The sequence below is a fragment of the Bombus impatiens genome, unplaced genomic scaffold (genome assembly GCF_000188095.3).
Source record: "Bombus impatiens unplaced genomic scaffold, BIMP_2.2 scf_1268, whole genome shotgun sequence".
Classification (NCBI taxonomy): Eukaryota; Metazoa; Arthropoda; class Insecta; order Hymenoptera; family Apidae; genus Bombus; species Bombus impatiens.
Window position 1 is genome coordinate 33949 of NT_177687.1, and position 18939 is coordinate 52887.

The window sequence follows — 18939 nt, forward strand, 5'->3', positions numbered from 1 at the left end:
TAATTTTAGTAATAAAAATCTTTTTATTATTATATTACGATATTATTACGAATTCAGAAGCAGTGTCACAATATTTAAAGTAATATTTTATACTTCAGAATTAACAAAATAGTCATAATGAATCTTTGCACCAAAAAATTATTTGTAACTGTTGTCAAAAACAATAGCAAATAGCTATTATTTCTGACCCAGGGCAATATTTTTGTTGTATCAGATGAAAAATACTAAGTTAGCGTTAGTGTTAATTGGGAATTAACTACAAATATACATATTGTAATGTTACGAACTTAAATATGTTAAACAACTTTTCTGTGTATAAAATTTCTAGTTTAATAGCAATTGATATATCGTAATCTTACTCTTTTTGAATCGAGGGCCAAACGAACAGATGGACAATTACGTATGTGTGGACAAATAGATATTTGGATAAGAACGTATTTGAAAAATCATGAACTATTTTGAGCAATATATTCTCCAAGTTATTTAAATATTCTACAATATTATCTAAATCACTGTACTACGTCGTCCACCCCTGATCAATCTATGAATTAATTGGATCAATTCAGAAAATTACTCGGAAAATTTACGCGGATACATCTGGATGGATTTAAATGAATTACCTCATATTTTTATTTTTATTATTGTTCTTTATAGAACATTAAAAAAAACAATGCACATAGTAGTATGTCATATAGTCTGTAATTTGATTGACAAAAGCAACGTACATAATATTATGAAATTCAATGGTAGTATCGTTTACCAAAATAAGAATTCAAAAAATATCCTACATTTCTATAAATACAAGAATCATATTTCTTTTATATATTTATATTTCTACGCAGGGATTCTGGACGAGAGGCTGAACGCGGAGACCGAAAACAAACTAGGAGAGAGTCAGTTCGGGTTCAGGAGAGGAAGAGGAGCGATGGATGCGGTGTATGTGCTGAAACACATACTGGACAAGCAAGTAAGCAGAGGAAAAGGGAAGCTGTTCGCGTGCTTCGCGGACCTGAAAGCGGCGTTCGACAGGGTAGACAGGGGAAAGTTGGTGGAAAGAATGAGGAAAATGGGGATCAATGAGAAGCTGACCAGGAGAGTAAAAGAAATATATGAAGACACAAGGAACATCGTGAGGATAGGAAACCAAGAGACAAGAGAGTTCTGGACAGTGAAGGGAGTGAGGCAAGGGTGCCCGTTGAACCCGACATTATTCAATGTATATGTGGCAGGGCTAGAAGAGGAGTTAAGAAAAGGACAAGCAGGAGGCATAGTGGTAAGAAATAGGAAAGCGTGGTCACTCTCATACGCAGACGACATCGTTCTGATAGCGGACACGGAAGAGGAACTAAAGGAAATGATGAAGAGATTCGAAGCATTTCTGAAGAACGCAGAGCTAGAGCTGAACACAGAGAAGACAAAAATAATAGCATTCGAAAGGAGAAAGAACAAAGAAAGGAGAAAGAACAGGAGGAGACAAAGGACGTGGAGATGGGGCGGACAAGAAATAGAAGAAGTGGAGGAGACAAGATACTTGGGATACATTCTGCAGAAAAATGGCGGGGACGAAAAACACACACAAGGCAGAAAGAAGAGAGCAACAGTAGCGATGAAAAAGACATGGAGCATAGGAGAAAGGGCCTTCAGGTCGGATTTCAAGAGAAGGATGGAGATGTTCAGAGCGCTGGCGGAGAGTGTGGCGCTATTTGGTGCGAAAGTATGGGGATAGAACGAAGAGAAAAGACTGGACAAAGTAAAAAGAAGATACACAAAGTGGATCCTGGGCCTAGACATAACAACGCCGAACCACACTTAATAGAAGAGAGCAAGATAACAGAAGTAGGAGAAAAAGCACTGAAAAGAGCTGCAAGGTATGAGGAGAAAGCACTAGTATCGAAGAAGGAACTAGTAAAGGAATATATAAAAGAGAGAGAGAGAAATTGGGACAAAGGCCAAGAGGGGAAAAGAGCAAGAGAAAGAAAGAAGAGGTTAGAGGAAGCAAGAGAGGGAAGGGCACAGGTGGAAGCAGAAAACGGACAAGAACGGCTAACAGCAGACCAAATCGTGGAAGGAAGAAGGAAGAAGGAAACAAAGGAGAGAGAGAAAAGGATAAGAGAATCGAGGTATAATAGGTATTACAGGAATATAGCAAGAGAAGAAACTCCAAAGTACCTAGAAGGGAAGATGAAATGGAAGGAGAGAAGCACGCTCGCCAGATTTAGATGCGGCAACGTAGCTAAGGCAAGGGAACACTGGAAAGAGGAGGAAGAAAAAAGGTGCAGGCTGTGCAATAAAGGAGAGGAAGATATGAGACATATCCTGGAAGAATTTGAGGTAACAGGGGGATCAAAGGCACTGGAAGAGACACTAAAGGAGACAGGAGAGGGGCTAGCAGTGCTGAAAGAGATAATGGAGAAGAGAAGAGAATACAGCTAGAATCAAAGGCCAAAGAACGACAGGCAGAAGGGTTAGGGCAAAATAACAAAGTGCAATATAACATATGTCGCATTACAAGGTAGCATAAGTGTACTGTAAGGTGACTTAAGTAGTAATGTAAAAAAGTATGTAAACCGGAAGTCGTCCAAAGCCGAAAGGCAGGAACTAAGTTTAATAAATAAAATAAATAAAATATATATTTATATTTCTGTTTACACATATATTCTTTTTCCCTATTCCAATATGTGTTAATACATATGTATATTCATAATACTTACGTGCACAACTATGTTCCGGTAGCAGAGTAAGTGCTAACATTCCATATCTCAACATATTGATAAAGCTTGATTCCGGGGAAATTATTGAAGTATTAGTAACACAAGTATTATTATTTTTATTTAGACAAGTATTGTTCTCTTCAAAAAGACCTCCGACTAAACGTTCGTTTTCAGCTTTTAAATTTTCCAATTGTTGACTAGCTACAGCGGTAACACATGCCACTTTCTCTTCTAATATATGAAGTTGGTTTTCTATGAAATTTGTAAGCTGTTTAACGTTATCCAAAGTTACAAGCCAACCTTGTACTAACACTTGCTGCGCAGGGCTTGTAAAAAAGGGTGTATGGGCTATTATGGTTACATAAATCTCTGGTTGCATTATTCTTTTACTTCCTGGTATTGTAAACTACAACAATATTAAACTCGTTTGTGCAATAATTTTATATTCATATAGAACATTCATTTGTTCTTAATTTTTTAAATTATAGGTATACCTTTTGTGAGATAGTTTCAACGGAAAAATGACACAAAGTACATTAAATACATAATATATAAATTATGACAATTGTTCTTAAAGAGATTCTATATAAAAATTTTGAGGTTCGATCAAAACTCGGTTTGACCATAAGTTGTTTTAAACATGTATACTCTTATACGCATTTTTTAAATTTGGTTGATAACTATTACGCGTAAGGTATATCTATTGTTGGTCGAAAGTTTGGATTCACTGCACGATATAAGTAGTACATATTTCGCGATATTATATGAGTTTGAAATAATAAATTATTACTTACAGGTCTAATAATGCTTTCCAAGAAATGTTTAGTAGCCATATATACTTCATCTATGACTATTTCACCATGTTGTATATCCTATAATAACAATAAATATACGAGAAAAGACTTTTTACATTATATTTTAATAAATATATTTTTAATTTAAGAATTTTTACATGTCATAATACATATACGTTTTTTTTTTAGATATATATAGTGTCAGCATATGATCGAATTGAAAATGGAATTACAACTATCCCTTGTGATCATCGGTTAAGTAGCAAATATTTAACACTAAACCTACCAGCGGCGGTCAAATTGACCGCTCTCGAACTTCTACACAAAGTTAACCATATTTAAACTTTATTATATCGCTTCATAATTTCTGACTTTTCCTAAAACATACATACAATATATTTTTCGGTATTTACTTTTAATTTGCTCCTTTATTTTCTGGGAAAAATTTGTACTCTGCCTTGCCTACCGTGAGCGGTCACTTTGACCATCCGACAAAATATTTTCGTTATTCTTAAAAGACTATCTCATGGTCAAATGACAAACAAAATTAGTAATAACAAATAATAACAGCTGTTACACCCGTAATCTTGTCATAAAGCATGATCCATCCCTCGATCAAGATGGCCACCAACTATCAAGACATACCAACTCAGGCCCATAATAATCCTAAGGAACCGCCGTAAAATTTAGCATTTTTCACAGTCCATTGTTACAAACATTTTAAAAGTCGAGAAGTTTCTTAGAGTTATTGCTCATTGCGATAAAACACTGGGAAAGCTTTCACAACTCCATCTTGGAGTAACCATTGGTGGAGAACGGCCAATACTCATCAATATTTTTATATAAATATCGCCGTCACAGGCCATATTCTTATTTGCTATTGTGCTTTCGACTAGAATACATCTCAGTTTGTTAGTCAATTAGTCGACATCTAATTGTTATCTCTAAAACTCAGACAGAAAGCATCGCAGAGCGTTTTGCGTAAAGCATATCAAATTTGACAATAATTTTGTATTCCGTACATGGTATTATTCTGTGATAAATATTTACCCTAGAAATGTCAAGATTTAAAAAAATTATAAAAAAAAAAAATACGGACATAGAAAACTGTTCAGTGTGCGATGAACAAGAAACTTCAGCAACTGAAAAAGGCATGGAAACACATGAAAAGCTATTTACAACCGAATCAGAGTTGAATATTATAAATAAGTCCAGGGCAAAAAGGAAAGAAATTATCGTTGACAACAAAGAGTGAGACTGATGTAGAGAACCAACGTATCAAAACTGGACCCGATAGGACAGTTTGGAGAGAAATAGATACAAGTCCCAAACCTGGCACGATATCAGTCCATAATATTTTTAGGGATATGCTAAACGGCATATTATGAAAGGACAAGTAAAGACGGCATTTTATCATTGATCACCTTATAAGGGATCATATAATAAAATGTACAGAAGAAGAAGAATTAAGAGTATTTGGGACTAAGAGGGAGCTAGATGCAACAAAACTACATGCATTTATTGCTCTGCTATATAAAAAATTTAGATGTCTCATATTTGTGGAATAAAATTTGGAGACCTGCAGTTTTTTCACAAATAATGGGCAGGAATGACTTTGCTGAAATTATGAGGTTTATACGATTTGATAAGAAGAGCGAAAGAAGCCAACGTTTACGAACCAATAAATTTGCAATGGTATCTACAGTATGGGGCCAATTTACATTTACATTTTACATTGATATTTCACAAAATTGCTATAAACCTGGTGCATACATTACTTTTATATAAAGAATCGCGAGAAAAAAACCATGCAATAAAACTATCAACAACTTCAGATTCATCGCTACAAAAAACTTGTCAAGTAAAAAATTGTAAAGGTTACAAAATTATGAAAATTTGTTTAAGATGCGGAAAATATTTATGCGGCAAATGTACATTTGATAATAAGATAATTTGTAAAAAATGCAGTTGCAATTTGCAAAAGTTGAATAAGATATATCTCTATATAAATAAAAGTGTAATTCTATTTAAATCTATAATTGAAATTAAACAAAAGTAAATTTGGACGAAATTTTATGAAAGTTCATCATTTTATATACATTTAGTTATAAATTAACAATTATCTAAGTTAAATCATAAAAATTGTTACTTCTTTAATCACCGGTCATTTTGACCGCACACGGTAGGAGTAGGTATACATAAAGTGTCGATAGGTTTAGTATTAAGTACTTTTAGTATTATTTTATATTATTCAAGTACTATTCGTATGATATATAGCGTCAACCAGGTTTTATTCGTGTAAAGATCAAAATAAGAAATATTGAGTGTGGCCGAGAAAGAAATGTTTGTCAGATGCTCCACAGTATCATTGATCTATGTACACAGCTAATCCCTATCAGTGAGTAGAGAGATCGACTATAATGCAGCAATTTACCTATTTTAAACAATCATCGTACAACACCGAATTTCCCACAGTATGTAAACTTTATTAAACATCAAATTTTATTACTTTGCACAATAAAATGTTTTTTTATAACAATACACCTATCTTTATATATTGCATTGCATTTACACTTCGATATAATCAATAGCATATCTAAAAGAATATACAGTTTTGGAAGTTTTTCGTTCCGCAACTCTCTGCTAGGTAAATGACACTGTGATAAGTTCGCAGAATTTGTATAACAGCGTAAGACGAGTTGTGTTTGAGAAGGGATTCCTAGCGAAAATTGAATTATTTACAACTTGAAAAAATAATCTTCAACCGATATTTTTGGATATCAACTTTCCTTTGTTCCTGATCCTTCAAAAGTGACCACACATTCATTAACACTCTATATGAGCTCCTATTATTAATTTTATATGTTAAATTAGTTTCTAAACTGAATCGTATATATTACGAATATACGATATAGATATACGAGTAACGTTATTAAATTTACTTATTAATATTAAAAAGAAAGATGTTGTGGCAGAGAAAAAAGGGATGAGTAAAGATGTTAATATATTATTAACAACCGACTAACCATGTCGCTAAATAAAATCATTAAGAAACTTTAATAATTAGTGTGTTTGTAAATGTGTATAGAAACTCTACTCTTACAATTTACTCTTTAACACCAATTTAATTGCATAAATTCACGTCCAAGTTATAATCTTTTATTGTTAGTAAAAATATAGAAAAATATAATACTTGATTCTTTATCTTAATTATTTTACTGAATTTAGAACTACATACTTACCACAGTTGCGAGTGATGGACTTAAGTCCAAATTAAAAACCATCCTGTACTTATGCGCCAGAAATATTACTGAAGTTGTAGAAGTTACTTTGTAAAGATACTGATGACATGTTTCAGGGGACCATGATCCAGATTTATTTTTCGGTAACACTGATACAATTTCTAGTTCTGCTGCTTCCCTCGTTTTAAAACTTGAACATTGGATACTTATCACAGTATCTAAATGTTCTAACATCCATTGAGCTCTTACATTTCGAGATATAGGAAATCCTTTTTTCATTAACAAAAAAACAGTATCTGCTTCCAAAATAACTTTTTCCTGTAATATAATATTTCCTTTGTACAATATAATATCAATTTTATCAAATAATAAGATTACATTAATATATTTGATGATGTGGAACCCATCTTACACAACAGATTCATGGTCAATTATCAACAACAGACGAAGTCGATTAATGGTTATTATTAATTAAATAAATTAAAATTTTCTAATTAAATAAGCAAACAATATTACATAATATTGAACATACATAATATTACATACTATTAAATAAATTAAACATGATATTATATATTCTTTATTATTATACAGGGTAGAGAAGATAAAGTGTAACAAGCTGTTTTTTTAGAAGCTATTACAGACGTAAACTTGAAATTTTCAAGTATTAAATGGTGTAGAAAACCTAACATTTTAAGATGTAAGACGTTATATGTAAGATATTGTGGGAGTGAGTTTCTTAAGAATAAAGAGAATGCTACCCCAATTTTTTTAAATGGGATTGCAGATTAATTTTTCAATATTCGGACAAATATTATCAAACCTAACAACTTTTATTTAAGACATGACAGCATGTTTAATTTATGACAACTTCTTAACAACAAATCATAGGTACATGTTTTCCTTACATCTACAAAAATATGTAAAAATCGTTTTTAAGAAATCAATACTTTTAAAATTTCTTCCACCACTAGCTCTCAAAAAAGTATTTCTTAATTTTGTTTCACACATATAAATAATTTATATGTTATACATATTTTTTTGTAAGTAACTAACATCTTTACTATCAAATTTGAAATTGTTATCTTTAAATCTATTTGTAATCAATAACATTTTGATTTGGATAGTATATATTTTTGATTTTACATAAATAAATCCTTTTATTCTTAATATCATCTTTGCTGATTATAGATCAAACAATATATAAGAAATTCTTTTCGTATTAATTAAAGTACACATTTTAACTAATCTTTTTTAATTTATTCAGTTTTAATCCGAAAATTGCATTTTCAAGAAAATGAAAGTATAGCAGATATTGAATATTGGTACATATTAATAAAATATTATTTTCAATTAATATTTAATTAATATTATATAATACATATTATACTATACATATAATTTATTTGTTTAACTATGTAGAATTTGATGTTTGTGTAAACTTATATAAGTTTAAAAGTTATACTTCTTTTAATCATAAATCATCAAACATACAAAATAATAAGCTATATGGGGAAAGGTACTATGTATCATGACAATATTTAATATAAAATTTTCATAATTACCTCATTTTTTATAGAAGGCATCATGTTTATTTTTATTCACTGCATATCAATCATTATTAGTAGAAAAAATAAATTTCTCCATAACTTCCACTAATGAGTAACACAGAATTCATGTTCACAAGATCAAATACACTAATGCACTATTATCACAATTTCCACTGTTTTCACAACTGTTCAAAGGTTACATTACTAATCATTGATTTGTATGTTCGTTTATATGTTTAAAATAACAAATACAACCTCAAAAATTAAATAAATCAGTATAATATCAACATAAAGTTATATTATATTGAACTACGATTAAACTCACAATATTATTACTTTATGTATTATTGGTTCCATGTCAGTGAATATCACTATGAATATCCTATGTAATTAGAATTGAAATAACTGTTTAAAATTAGATAATATTACACGAATCAAAAACATATAATGTATCATCTTTAAAAATACGCTATATCATACTGCAATATTGACAGAATTGTGACCAAATTGCTTATAAATAACAAGGTGCATATAAACTATGTTGATTAAACTCTATGCAAAGATTCAATGGTATAAAAAATACAATTATTCCAGATTTATTTACAAAATTATCTATAACTTGTAAATAATGAATAGTATAACATCATAAATATGTCAATAAAAGATTAAATCATCAACTATGATTTAATATTTTTAGTCTACTCTAATTTGCATGACGTTAATAAAATAATCTTTTATGAAAACTAAAGATAAAGATGTAAGACGTCATAAAATCTTAAATAAGACTGCAAATAAAAGTGAAAGTTTATGTTTTGAATATATTTTTAAATGAAATATTTAATAATTATGTAGTATACAAATATGTATATAAAATAACATAGCAGACTGTAAATCGAAAGTTAATGCTTTAGATATAATAGTATGTGTGTATATCTCGTATAACCCATCATGCTACTTTTAGGTTAGAAAGGAATGAAAGATAATACAGAATGAACTAACCTACTATCATATTGTAACCCACTATAATCACCCTATCACCAACAATCACCACAGATGAATATTTCTATACGTTACTATTAGATGACAACACAATCGATTTTAAAGCATGCAGATATGTAATTGTAAACAATCTGGCATGGTTATATTAAATTAAAAGGTGTGGATTTCAACTTAGTGGACGCAATCTTCGCAATGGCCAAAGAGTAAAGTATAACAATAACACAAATCTAACCCAATACTCACGATTCAAAGTCCCGCTACAAAATGGCCACTACCCACGTGCTTCTGTCTATAATCAGCATCTCCATTCATTGGATGAATCATGAAGTCAATGGCGTCAAATTAACCTGTCAAATACGCTAAACGTGCTCGACTTTACGTACGCGTAACTTTGGAACCAATGGATTCAGCATCTTAAAACTTGCATTTTCGAATTCTACACGTCAATGACTACAAGACTAAATAAAAAAGTTAATAATATTACGTTTACTAAAACGAAGTTCAGTCCTAAAAGAAATTTTAAAGTAGTTTTATATTATAGAAATTTATATATAAATAATTGTAATTGAATTAATACCAATTATATGACTGAAACATTGACATTATAATGCAATAGCAATACAAAAATTAAAACATTTACATTCTTTATAATTAATATTGTAAAAGAATTATAGTATTACAAAGAACCTGAAAAATATTTTAATAAATTGCTATATTGTATAAAAATGTTGTAATTGTTTATATATAAGTAAAAATATGAGCACACAAAGAGGAAATGCTAACCGATCAAGACCACAAAAGTATCAGAATCAAACTGTTTTCAAAAACGATTTACATGACACATCAAATAAAACAAAATATATTAATAGCATTCAAGTTGTACATGTATGTGAAAGGTGTAAACAGATAATTGAGTGGAAAATTAAATACAAAAAATATAAACCATTAAAAGCAGCTGCAAAATGTATCAAATGCGAACAGAAAACAATAAAACATGCTTACCACAACATCTGCATACCTTGTGCTATACAATATAAAGTTTGTCCGAAATGTGGCAATAAAAGTAACATTGTTAAAGAAGAACCTGGTATAGAAGAAACTAATAAATTAGATATGGAATTACAGAATCTGCTCAAAGGATTATCTGAAAGAAAACGTAGAACATTCATACGTTACATGAATAAAAATGGTATTTTAATTAATATTATTATATATATAATTACATAAAAATTAATTTTATATAATATTGTATACCTGTATAAAATTAAATTTCAAATCATATACTTTGTTTTAGCTACAAGTAACAAAAATAAATGTATCAAGGAAAACAGGGAAGAAGCTACAAATGAAGAAAAGGAACCAAAAGATAATTGTATCAAAAAAGAAATATTATCTAAAGAAAATTTGTTATTAAAATTAAAATCATTAATGATTAAAGATGATGATAATGGCTTGGATATTGTTAATGATACTGATTCAGATTTGTCTATATAGCAAAGTAAAATGTAGTTTTTAGTATATCAAAAAAAAAGGAAGTAATGAATTCAATAATAATTATCATAAAAATGCGCTATATATTTGCAACTGATATTAAATTTTGACATTTTAAACAATTTGACAGTATGATTACTATTATTATTGTTGTCATTTCCTTGCAACATTCTGTATAACTCTCTTTTCCTTTTGCTTCCTTTAATAATATATAATCCACAGAATGGAGATAAGATATTTTTTAATTACTTTACATATCTCTTATTCTGTAGCTGGAAATAAATTTACCATAATGATTTTGAATGCAGCCCCTTTCACGACTGGTTTATGAAAAATATGCTTTCCTAATTCTCTTCTCGGATATTACATTAAATATGTGCATATGTGACCTCAAATGGTCATTCCATACAAGTTAAAGAAATGAAAAGATAATCTAACCGGGTCTGGAAATGGATAGTCTATTGTTAGTTGTATAGTAAATTGATTGATTAGATCAAGTCATTCTAAAAAAGCAATATTTCCTTCCATGTATGTACAACAAACAATTTCAAATTTCGCATATCGATATCGCTACATGTGAAACCAATTTCACACGATAGCGTAACATACATGTAAACGGTAGTTAGAACATTTGTGTACATACGTCAAGAAAGGATGATGTGGTATTGAATTTCGGTCTATTGTTTCTTCACGATAATATAAACATAATTATCATTAATCATATTTCAATTCTTAAATTTTTATAATAATTATAAATATGACCTCAGCAATAGAGTCCATGGTAGTAGATGAAAAACAATTACCGGAAAAACCCATAGACAGAGAAAAAGTACGTAACATCAAAAACTTTTAAGAAATATCGATTGAAAATTAACTCTTCCAAATGAAACAATTACTCATATATTTAATATCTTTTGGAACAAATATTTATTTTCTACCTAATAAATTTTTATAATATTTAACTTTCAGACATGTCCACTTTTACTCCGGGTATTTTGTAATACAGGAAGACATCACAATATAATGGAATATAGCAGGGGAAATGTTCCCTCAAATGAATTACAAATATATACATGGTAAAATATTTTTATTACAAATATTTAAAATTACACATACATTCATATATTATAACTTGTAAAAAGATTAGACATATCAAGGTTAGAAATATCAAATCTAATCTTTTTAAACTAATTCAATGTAACCAGGATGGACGCAACCTTACGCGAGATTACAGGTTTAGTTAAAGAAGTAAATCCAGATGCTAGAAGTAAAGGAACATACTTTGATTTTTCATTAGTAACACCAGAATTACGAAATTCTGGATATCGCATGAGAGAAATCGGTGTTACTTGTTCAGGACAAAAGGGTGCAGATGATAATAAAACACTTGCTCAAGCACGGTATGCTTTTTTATAATTAAAGTTAATTTTAAAATAAACAGAATAATTTTACTTATTTTTATAATTCCAGATTTACAATTGGTGATTATTTAGATATATCAATAACACCACCAAATCGACAACCAGCAATTAGACGTGGCGCACTACGTCAATACTAATTTAAGTAACAAAGATTTTATTTACTGGAACTTATGTTAACAATTTATTAGTTTTCTATTAATAAAGAATATATAATACTGAAACTATGATATCATTATATAAATATATCATTTACTTTTCCCATTTCATGAAAGTCATGATCTGGTGATTGATTATTCCACATCAAATGTTCAGATTACATTGGTGGTGGTGGAAATTCACGAAGTCAATGAGGATTTTTTACTGTCCAATGATGCAATTTCTTTCAATTATTAATTTGAGACTATCTCAGTAACTATTGATTTTGGACCTTATTTCGTATAATACATTTTATGTAAAATTGGATGTTTCATCCAAATTCGATAGAAATGTTAAATATTCTTCTTAAAACACTCAAGATGACCAACATATCTTGATAAGAAAACAAGTAATTTATAAGTTATTTGAAGGCATGTTATGGGATTCATCATTGCATAAGTAAATAAAAAATATAGAATGTTTATTAATATGCATTTACTTTATTATTTAGTTTTTATAAAGTTTAGTATATATATGCAAGAAATTCCTTTATTACAATTCATAATAATAATGTTTAATTGAATAGTATAAATGCTCTGAATGTGGTTCTTATGTCAATTTTATTCAAATTTCAGATTATTAATAGTTTTCATTTTCGTATTGTATTATGTTGTAATTTTTTAATTATTTTTTTGTACGTTCTTTATTATAAAAGATGGAGGATAAGGAAAATAAACCAAAGTTGTTGAGTTGTATGATAAAAGGTAAGATTTTATAGAATTTTGATATAAAGATATAGTATTTCATTAATATTTATGTCAATAAAATAAAATTTTAATTCTCATATTTTTTGTAACAGATATTTATTTATAACTATAACTTATGTTAATGATTTTAACACATTTTACTTTGTTTATTAATGTATGTTATTATGTTATATTGACAAACAAAGTTATTTCTTATTAATGAAATTAATATTATAATGATAATTATTACAGCCATTATTTTATTTACCAAATAATTCATACTATCAAAAAATTATAACAGATATTTAAAATATTCTTTATTAATTTTCAAACATTTACTCATTGCCAATTTTATACATAATAAAAATACATATTTATGTGTGTTTGTGTAGGTCCTGCTCCTATATATAAACTGCAAACCTTAGTTGGATATGAGGGTCACTGTCTATCTCGGCCAAGAGGTCCAGCATATACTATAAGACCTCGAACGAAACTTCATGTATCAAGTATTGGACCTGGACCACAATATAATGTTTCAAAATTAACGATTTATGGAGTAGATAATCCTCCCGCATATACAATAGTTGGTCGAGAGCCATTCAAAGGTAGCTATATTTATATCATAACATTTAATAAGTAATTGATAATATACTTCATTAAATAATAAAAAGTTACATTCATGAAATTTTAAGTAAAAATAATTCAAGAATCATAATAGTTCATGAATTAAAGTGAAAACCAATTCATTTAGTTTATTATATAGTAGTTCAAGCTAGACAGACTTCTTTACATTTTACATCCACACATTTTGTACACTGTAATTTTTAGTTACTTTTTATTTAATTTTTCTTTGAAGTTCCAATTTTATTTTAAGCTTTAACGATGAATGATTGTTTAAAAAAATAATTTGGTGTATTTTAAGTAAATATCTGTTATAAAAAACCATTTTTTTAATGTAGTGAGTGATTTTGGACCAGGACCAGGAGCACATTATCCAGAGTTATGTCCCCCAATGAATCACAATATTAGAGCCCCTGCTTATACTATTAAATCTAGGAGTAGAACAAAACTAGATGACAGTGGACCTGGTCCAAGTGCATATATTTTACCAACTACTATAGGACCAAAAATTCCTGACAAAGCAGCTCAAGGTGCTTTTTCTATGTACGTAAGTAAATTTGAAGTTGAGACTAAATAATTATGTTTAGATTTATAGAATTGAAAAAGTAAATTTACATCTTAATAATTTAATAATTTATTTATTTCACAACCGAGGTAACTTCATATGCACATATACATAAAGTTATATAATTTCTGCTGCTTTAATTTCAGAGATATAAGTGAAAGTATTTTTAATGCTTTGATATTTATAATATGTGAATGTTTTGAGACTTTTAGTGAACAAAAGAACAATAACAATGTATAGAACAATAACAATAACAATGCTCTATTGTCTATAGGTACAAAAAATAATTATAATAAAATATTTTAATATATTTTACTATTACAGTGCTGGGATTCACAAACTTAGAGAAGAAGATATTGGTCCTGGTCCGGCAGCTTACAGCAATATAGATGCCAATCTTACAAAACGTAGTTCTCCAGCATACAGTTTAAAATGGAGGACTGGATTACCAGATATAGATAGAAGTCCAGGACCACAATATTATCCTCAATATGATACTGGAAGACGTCCTCCTATGTATTCTTTTGGTATAAGACATAGCGAATGTGCTGGTTTACCTATCACAGGCTTGGATGAAGATTGATATGTTAATTTTGTAAATTAACATAATTTTGTATATAGCACTTTACATGCTTGTGATGTCAAGTTAATGTAACTTGTTTTATATATATATTTAAAATAAATGTTTATATTGTGCTAATTCAAATTGTTTCGTTGAGTTATGTAGAAAGTCTTCCAACTTATTAAAAATCATATCTTACATTATTAAAATAAGGATATCCTAGATTTGGATTATAAGCACTATACTATATTAACACAATATCTATTTTATCTTATAATCATTTAATTTTTGTAAAAATGAGTAATGGTAGGAATTAATAGACATAATTTTGCAGTCTTTATACAATATGATAGTAGCTTTGTCAGATTTGATGTACAAATGTATATTTACAAATTTGTTATAACAAATCTTTTTGAAGAGTGTACAAATTTTGATGAAAATAGATTGAATTAATAACTTTCTTTTTCAAAACTATTATTCTACCCTTTAGTTCAGGTTTATATTTATCAAGTGCAATTCTATTCGAATTCTATGAAATCATTGATGCTTGCTTCTGTTTGCACCTAACGTGGCGATTTTGAATGATTTCAGAAGTTTTAATCTCCTATAGCTCTCTGATTTTGCGCCTGGTTCGTAGTACGTAAGTATGCATACATGCCACAGTCGTACGACCGTGGTACATATTCTACTTTATATATTTTACATATTTTTACATTTTATGTGCATTCTGTGCACTTTTGCGCCTTGAAATTTCTCATAAAAGCATAAAAATTTGCGATCTAATCACAACACACATACACAACTCTTAAGCAACTGTTTATATTTAAAATGAACAGACTGAAATAATATCACCCAAAATTTTTATCTAATTTAAATTTTTGTGGAAATGTAAATTATAAAGTATAAAAATGCCACCAAAACCAGGCACACAACCAGATACACAAACACAAACTAAATCACATAAAAAAATAGGGAGTCTTACATGCAGTTTTAGAAGTAAATAATTAAATGTCATTACATTATACATCGCAGATGAATAAACATTTCTCGAATATTAAATATAAATTGTTTATATGTATACATATGTAATATTGTATATTAAATTTAATCTTATGTAAAGTTAGTTTTAAAAATGTTATATTTCAGGTCCGGGTCCAAAATATCCACTAAAAACTCTCGTGGGTTATCAAGAGCATTGCCTTTCGAGGTACCGAAATCCGGCATATACATTTGGCAACAAATATCCTAGTTTACGAATATGTGAGGGACCAGGACCGAAATATTTATTAGACAAGCCCATACGCGGTGGTTTTTCATTTGGATTAGTTGGAAAGACTTTCGGTATTCTACTTATTCTTATATTCTTTGAATTACGCACGAATCATTTCGTGAATTACACGTTCATTATACATATACGTATTTAATTCCAGTCAGTATCTTATATCTAATGGATTGATTATAACATTTCTATTATAAAAACAACCTCAATATCTTAAAAATGTTATACTATTTTATTATTTCCGTTATCTTATTAACTACGTAATTACATTACATTACATATTCATTTATTACATTATTGACATTTGACTCGAATACAAAATATCAAATCAATTGATTATATAATATTCTTATTTTCTCTTTTTCGCAGATACTTCTTGTACGCCTGGTCCAAAATATCTATTGCCATCTCCAAAAGGTCCATCTTTTACACTAAAATCCAGAACTAAACAGAGAAAATGTTCCTTTTCACCAGGTCCTTATAATGTAAAATTTCCTATACCAGGTCCAGCTTTTTTTATGTAAGTACTTCTTGTTACGCATCAGTAATCCTTGAGACATTCGTCAATATAAAGATTATTACGGCTCAAATATAATACCGACACAATACCGTTAAAATATATAAGGATCCGGATGTGACGGGAATGAAAATAAACATAGCAAAGTATTATCTTTTTCCACCATAATTTTTCGTTCGACTCGTTAATCCATTTGGGATCGATACTTGAAAGGAAGAGGGCCCGATTTATAGTATGTACATCTGTTTGCGTTTTCTCTCCTGACAGCCGAGGATGATGAAAGCTAGGCAACCGTTTTTGGCATTCGAACTTCACGTTTTCTTATACACATCAGAAGGGAGTTTTGTTTTTCCCATTTGGTGGCCAGATCTATTAACAACAATGATCTAAACTTGTATTGAATTTAAATTTGATGTAAACTGAATGATACTCGATATTTGCATGACTTCGAGTAACCAGCCATCGTCCATCGAGTGAATTACCTATTCTCGTAAACATTTTCTTCGGCTACACGTGGTCTAGTCCAATCATAAATCTTACGAAAGGAAATATGTACAATCTGCCTAATTTATATTTGTTTACTTTTAAAAATGCACTATGTTTATACATTATAATACAAAGAAAAATTATCATTTATTAAGTAAACAAATATATTCCAAATTATATCGTGTTTGGAGTCATTCTAAATAGAAAGTTGTAATAAGCATATTGATAAAAGTTTCATTATACTATTTCATTGATCACAAATCAAAAATAAAAAATTTTGATTTTTGAGTTAGAGATCTCAGATTATTGCAAGCCTTCAATGTTTTCTGAATGCTTCTACTCTCGACCCCTCTTTTTCTTTCAGCCGTGTTGTCTTTTTCTACATTCAGTTCATCTAACATTTCAGTTTTGAAAAATAGAATCGTTTTTAACATTCTATAATTGCAATACTTTGGTTCCAAATTTCTGACAATTATCGGAAGTTTACGTATTTAAAAAAATAGTTCTAATTAACTTTTATCTTATCAAAATTAAATTATATTAAATGTTTGTTACATGATTTTTAGAGGAGAACGTTTACCTGCTTTAAGACGTGATCCTACACCAGGTCCCAAACTTTACAATGATGCATTGGTTGCCCAAAGATCTCCAATGTATAGCGTAACTTTCAGAAGAGACGAAAAAATAATTTGCCGTTCTCCGGGTCCGAAATACAATCTGAAACCTCCTAAACCACAGCCCATGTTTTCTTTTGGAATCAAACACAGCGAGTGTTCTCCTCCTTATATCGTTGAATGCGATGATCAATGTTAAAATTTTGGCAACTATAAATAAAAAGTGTAAACATTTACGTATAAAATATAAAAACAGAATCTATGAATTTCTTATTTCAAATCGGCAAAAAGCAATAATAAAATATCTATAACATAATATATATTTCATACATATTAAATTCAAATGTGTAGAGATAAGACGTTAATTAGCGAACGACACAGACGTAATGTATTGCTTGATTGAGCAAAAATAGACTCTAGAAGAAGTTAGCATAAAAAGAACATGAGAGACTGAGAGATTTAGAAGATATCTTTAACTATAGATCAATTGGAAGGTAAGATTTTCTATGGTCTCAATCAGTCAGGTTATGAGAAAAAATAAAGAAAAACAACATAGCTAAAAATTTCACTATGTAGAACCATATGTAGAAAGATTAGAGCATCGGAGTACTCCTTTATTATAGTTATATAATAGTACTACCTATCTAAGTACTTTATTATTCATTTTTACTCAACCAAACATTAGGTTCTTGAATTAGTTGACGAATCTTTCTTTTTGTCATATTCATTATAAAGTAAAAAGTTATATAATTAGAGGTCCACAAATGAAAAAGATTAGTAGTTGGGATTCAATACTTACACTTTGAGTATAGTGAATGTTAATGGATAAAAGCAACATCTAAGAAAATCAGATATTAAACTCAAGTAATTTTCAAATAAATACATTTTTATTAACATTTTTTATTTTACATTCAAACAATGGATACCATGAATTAACACGAATTATCCAATAAGAAGGAACTCGAAAAAATGACATTTCTGTTCTCTTCTATCAACGTTATGTACTACTAAAATTCAAAAGCTTAATGCTATAAATTTCTTTGTTGTTTATTCTCTGTGCGCTTGTTTCATCAACTCCTTCGACAAATTAAATTTATAGTTAAAAGTAACAAACCGGATGGACAAGTGTAGGATGTGATAGCTGCGAATGGATTTTGATATGACCTGTGGGTGTAGAGAGAATGATGAATGATTGTGGACAGAATG

At 29.2% G+C, this 18939-nt stretch overlaps 5 protein-coding genes across 7 annotated transcripts in view; 4 read left to right on the forward strand and 1 right to left on the reverse strand.

The window, feature by feature from the left end:
- Nucleotides 1–9425, reverse strand: part of LOC100750092 (KICSTOR complex protein SZT2) — a 32544-nt gene extending 23119 nt beyond the window's left edge. Inside the window, exons 1-5 of one of the 2 annotated variants that reach the window (XM_003493561.4) lie at nt 9297–9425; nt 8313–8552; nt 6748–7065; nt 3506–3583; nt 2712–3117 (exon numbers count right to left, since the gene is read on the reverse strand). In XM_003493561.4, the coding sequence (XP_003493609.2) occupies nt 2712–3117; nt 3506–3583; nt 6748–7065; nt 8313–8336 (826 nt within the window). In that variant the 5' untranslated portion in view covers nt 8337–8552; nt 9297–9425. Of the gene's footprint in view, nt 1–2711; nt 3118–3505; nt 3584–6747; nt 7066–8312; nt 8553–9296 lie in introns of those variants that run through there. The other variant, XM_033323755.1, reaches the window with a different exon arrangement.
- LOC100740477 (uncharacterized protein C9orf85 homolog) lies at nt 8735–11094 on the forward strand. The gene is made up of 3 exons (XM_033323756.1): nt 8735–8822; nt 9454–10485; nt 10591–11094. The coding sequence occupies exons 2-3, from the start codon at nt 10053–10055 to the stop codon at nt 10788–10790; spliced, it is 633 nt and encodes a 210-aa protein (XP_033179647.1). The 5' UTR covers nt 8735–8822; nt 9454–10052; the 3' UTR covers nt 10791–11094.
- A 141-nt stretch (nt 11095–11235) lies between these two features.
- LOC100740357 (histone deacetylase complex subunit SAP18) lies at nt 11236–12429 on the forward strand. 2 transcript variants are annotated; one of them, XM_012391836.3, is made up of 5 exons: nt 11236–11440; nt 11555–11616; nt 11757–11863; nt 11993–12187; nt 12258–12429. In XM_012391836.3, the coding sequence occupies exons 2-5, from the start codon at nt 11566–11568 to the stop codon at nt 12343–12345; spliced, it is 441 nt and encodes a 146-aa protein (XP_012247259.1). In that variant the 5' UTR covers nt 11236–11440; nt 11555–11565; the 3' UTR covers nt 12346–12429. The 2 variants fall into 2 exon arrangements, with proteins under 2 accessions (XP_012247259.1, XP_003493613.1); XM_003493565.4 differs by having other exon boundaries at nt 11236–11616.
- Nucleotides 12430–12840: 411 nt separating this feature from the next.
- On the forward strand, nt 12841–14981 carry LOC100740114 (outer dense fiber protein 3-like). Its single transcript, XM_003493563.4, has 4 exons — nt 12841–13107; nt 13482–13694; nt 14049–14253; nt 14600–14981. The coding sequence occupies exons 1-4, from the start codon at nt 13059–13061 to the stop codon at nt 14856–14858; spliced, it is 726 nt and encodes a 241-aa protein (XP_003493611.1). The 5' UTR covers nt 12841–13058; the 3' UTR covers nt 14859–14981.
- A 225-nt stretch (nt 14982–15206) lies between these two features.
- Nucleotides 15207–18001, forward strand: LOC100740236 (outer dense fiber protein 3-like). The gene is made up of 4 exons (XM_024371228.2): nt 15207–15833; nt 15984–16178; nt 16486–16636; nt 17686–18001. The coding sequence occupies exons 1-4, from the start codon at nt 15746–15748 to the stop codon at nt 17930–17932; spliced, it is 681 nt and encodes a 226-aa protein (XP_024226996.1). The 5' UTR covers nt 15207–15745; the 3' UTR covers nt 17933–18001.
- Nucleotides 18002–18939: the final 938 nt, after the last annotated feature.

Coding starts and splice junctions, on each gene's coding strand:
- LOC100740477 (XM_033323756.1), top strand. CDS start 10,053: ATGAGCACACAAAGAGGAAATGCTAACCGATCAAGACCACAAAAGTAT. Junction 10,486..10,590: donor ACGTTACATGAATAAAAATG/GTATTTTAATTA, acceptor ACTTTGTTTTAG/CTACAAGTAACAAAAATAAA.
- LOC100740357 (XM_003493565.4), top strand. CDS start 11,545: ATGACCTCAGCAATAGAGTCCATGGTAGTAGATGAAAAACAATTACCG. Junction 11,617..11,756: donor AACCCATAGACAGAGAAAAA/GTACGTAACATC, acceptor TTTAACTTTCAG/ACATGTCCACTTTTACTCCG. Junction 12,188..12,257: donor AAAACACTTGCTCAAGCACG/GTATGCTTTTTT, acceptor TTATAATTCCAG/ATTTACAATTGGTGATTATT.
- LOC100740114 (XM_003493563.4), top strand. CDS start 13,059: ATGGAGGATAAGGAAAATAAACCAAAGTTGTTGAGTTGTATGATAAAA. Junction 13,108..13,481: donor GTTGAGTTGTATGATAAAAG/GTAAGATTTTAT, acceptor GTGTTTGTGTAG/GTCCTGCTCCTATATATAAA. Junction 13,695..14,048: donor TGGTCGAGAGCCATTCAAAG/GTAGCTATATTT, acceptor TTTTTAATGTAG/TGAGTGATTTTGGACCAGGA.
- LOC100740236 (XM_024371228.2), top strand. CDS start 15,746: ATGCCACCAAAACCAGGCACACAACCAGATACACAAACACAAACTAAA. Junction 16,179..16,485: donor ATTAGTTGGAAAGACTTTCG/GTATTCTACTTA, acceptor TCTTTTTCGCAG/ATACTTCTTGTACGCCTGGT. Junction 16,637..17,685: donor CCAGGTCCAGCTTTTTTTAT/GTAAGTACTTCT, acceptor CATGATTTTTAG/AGGAGAACGTTTACCTGCTT.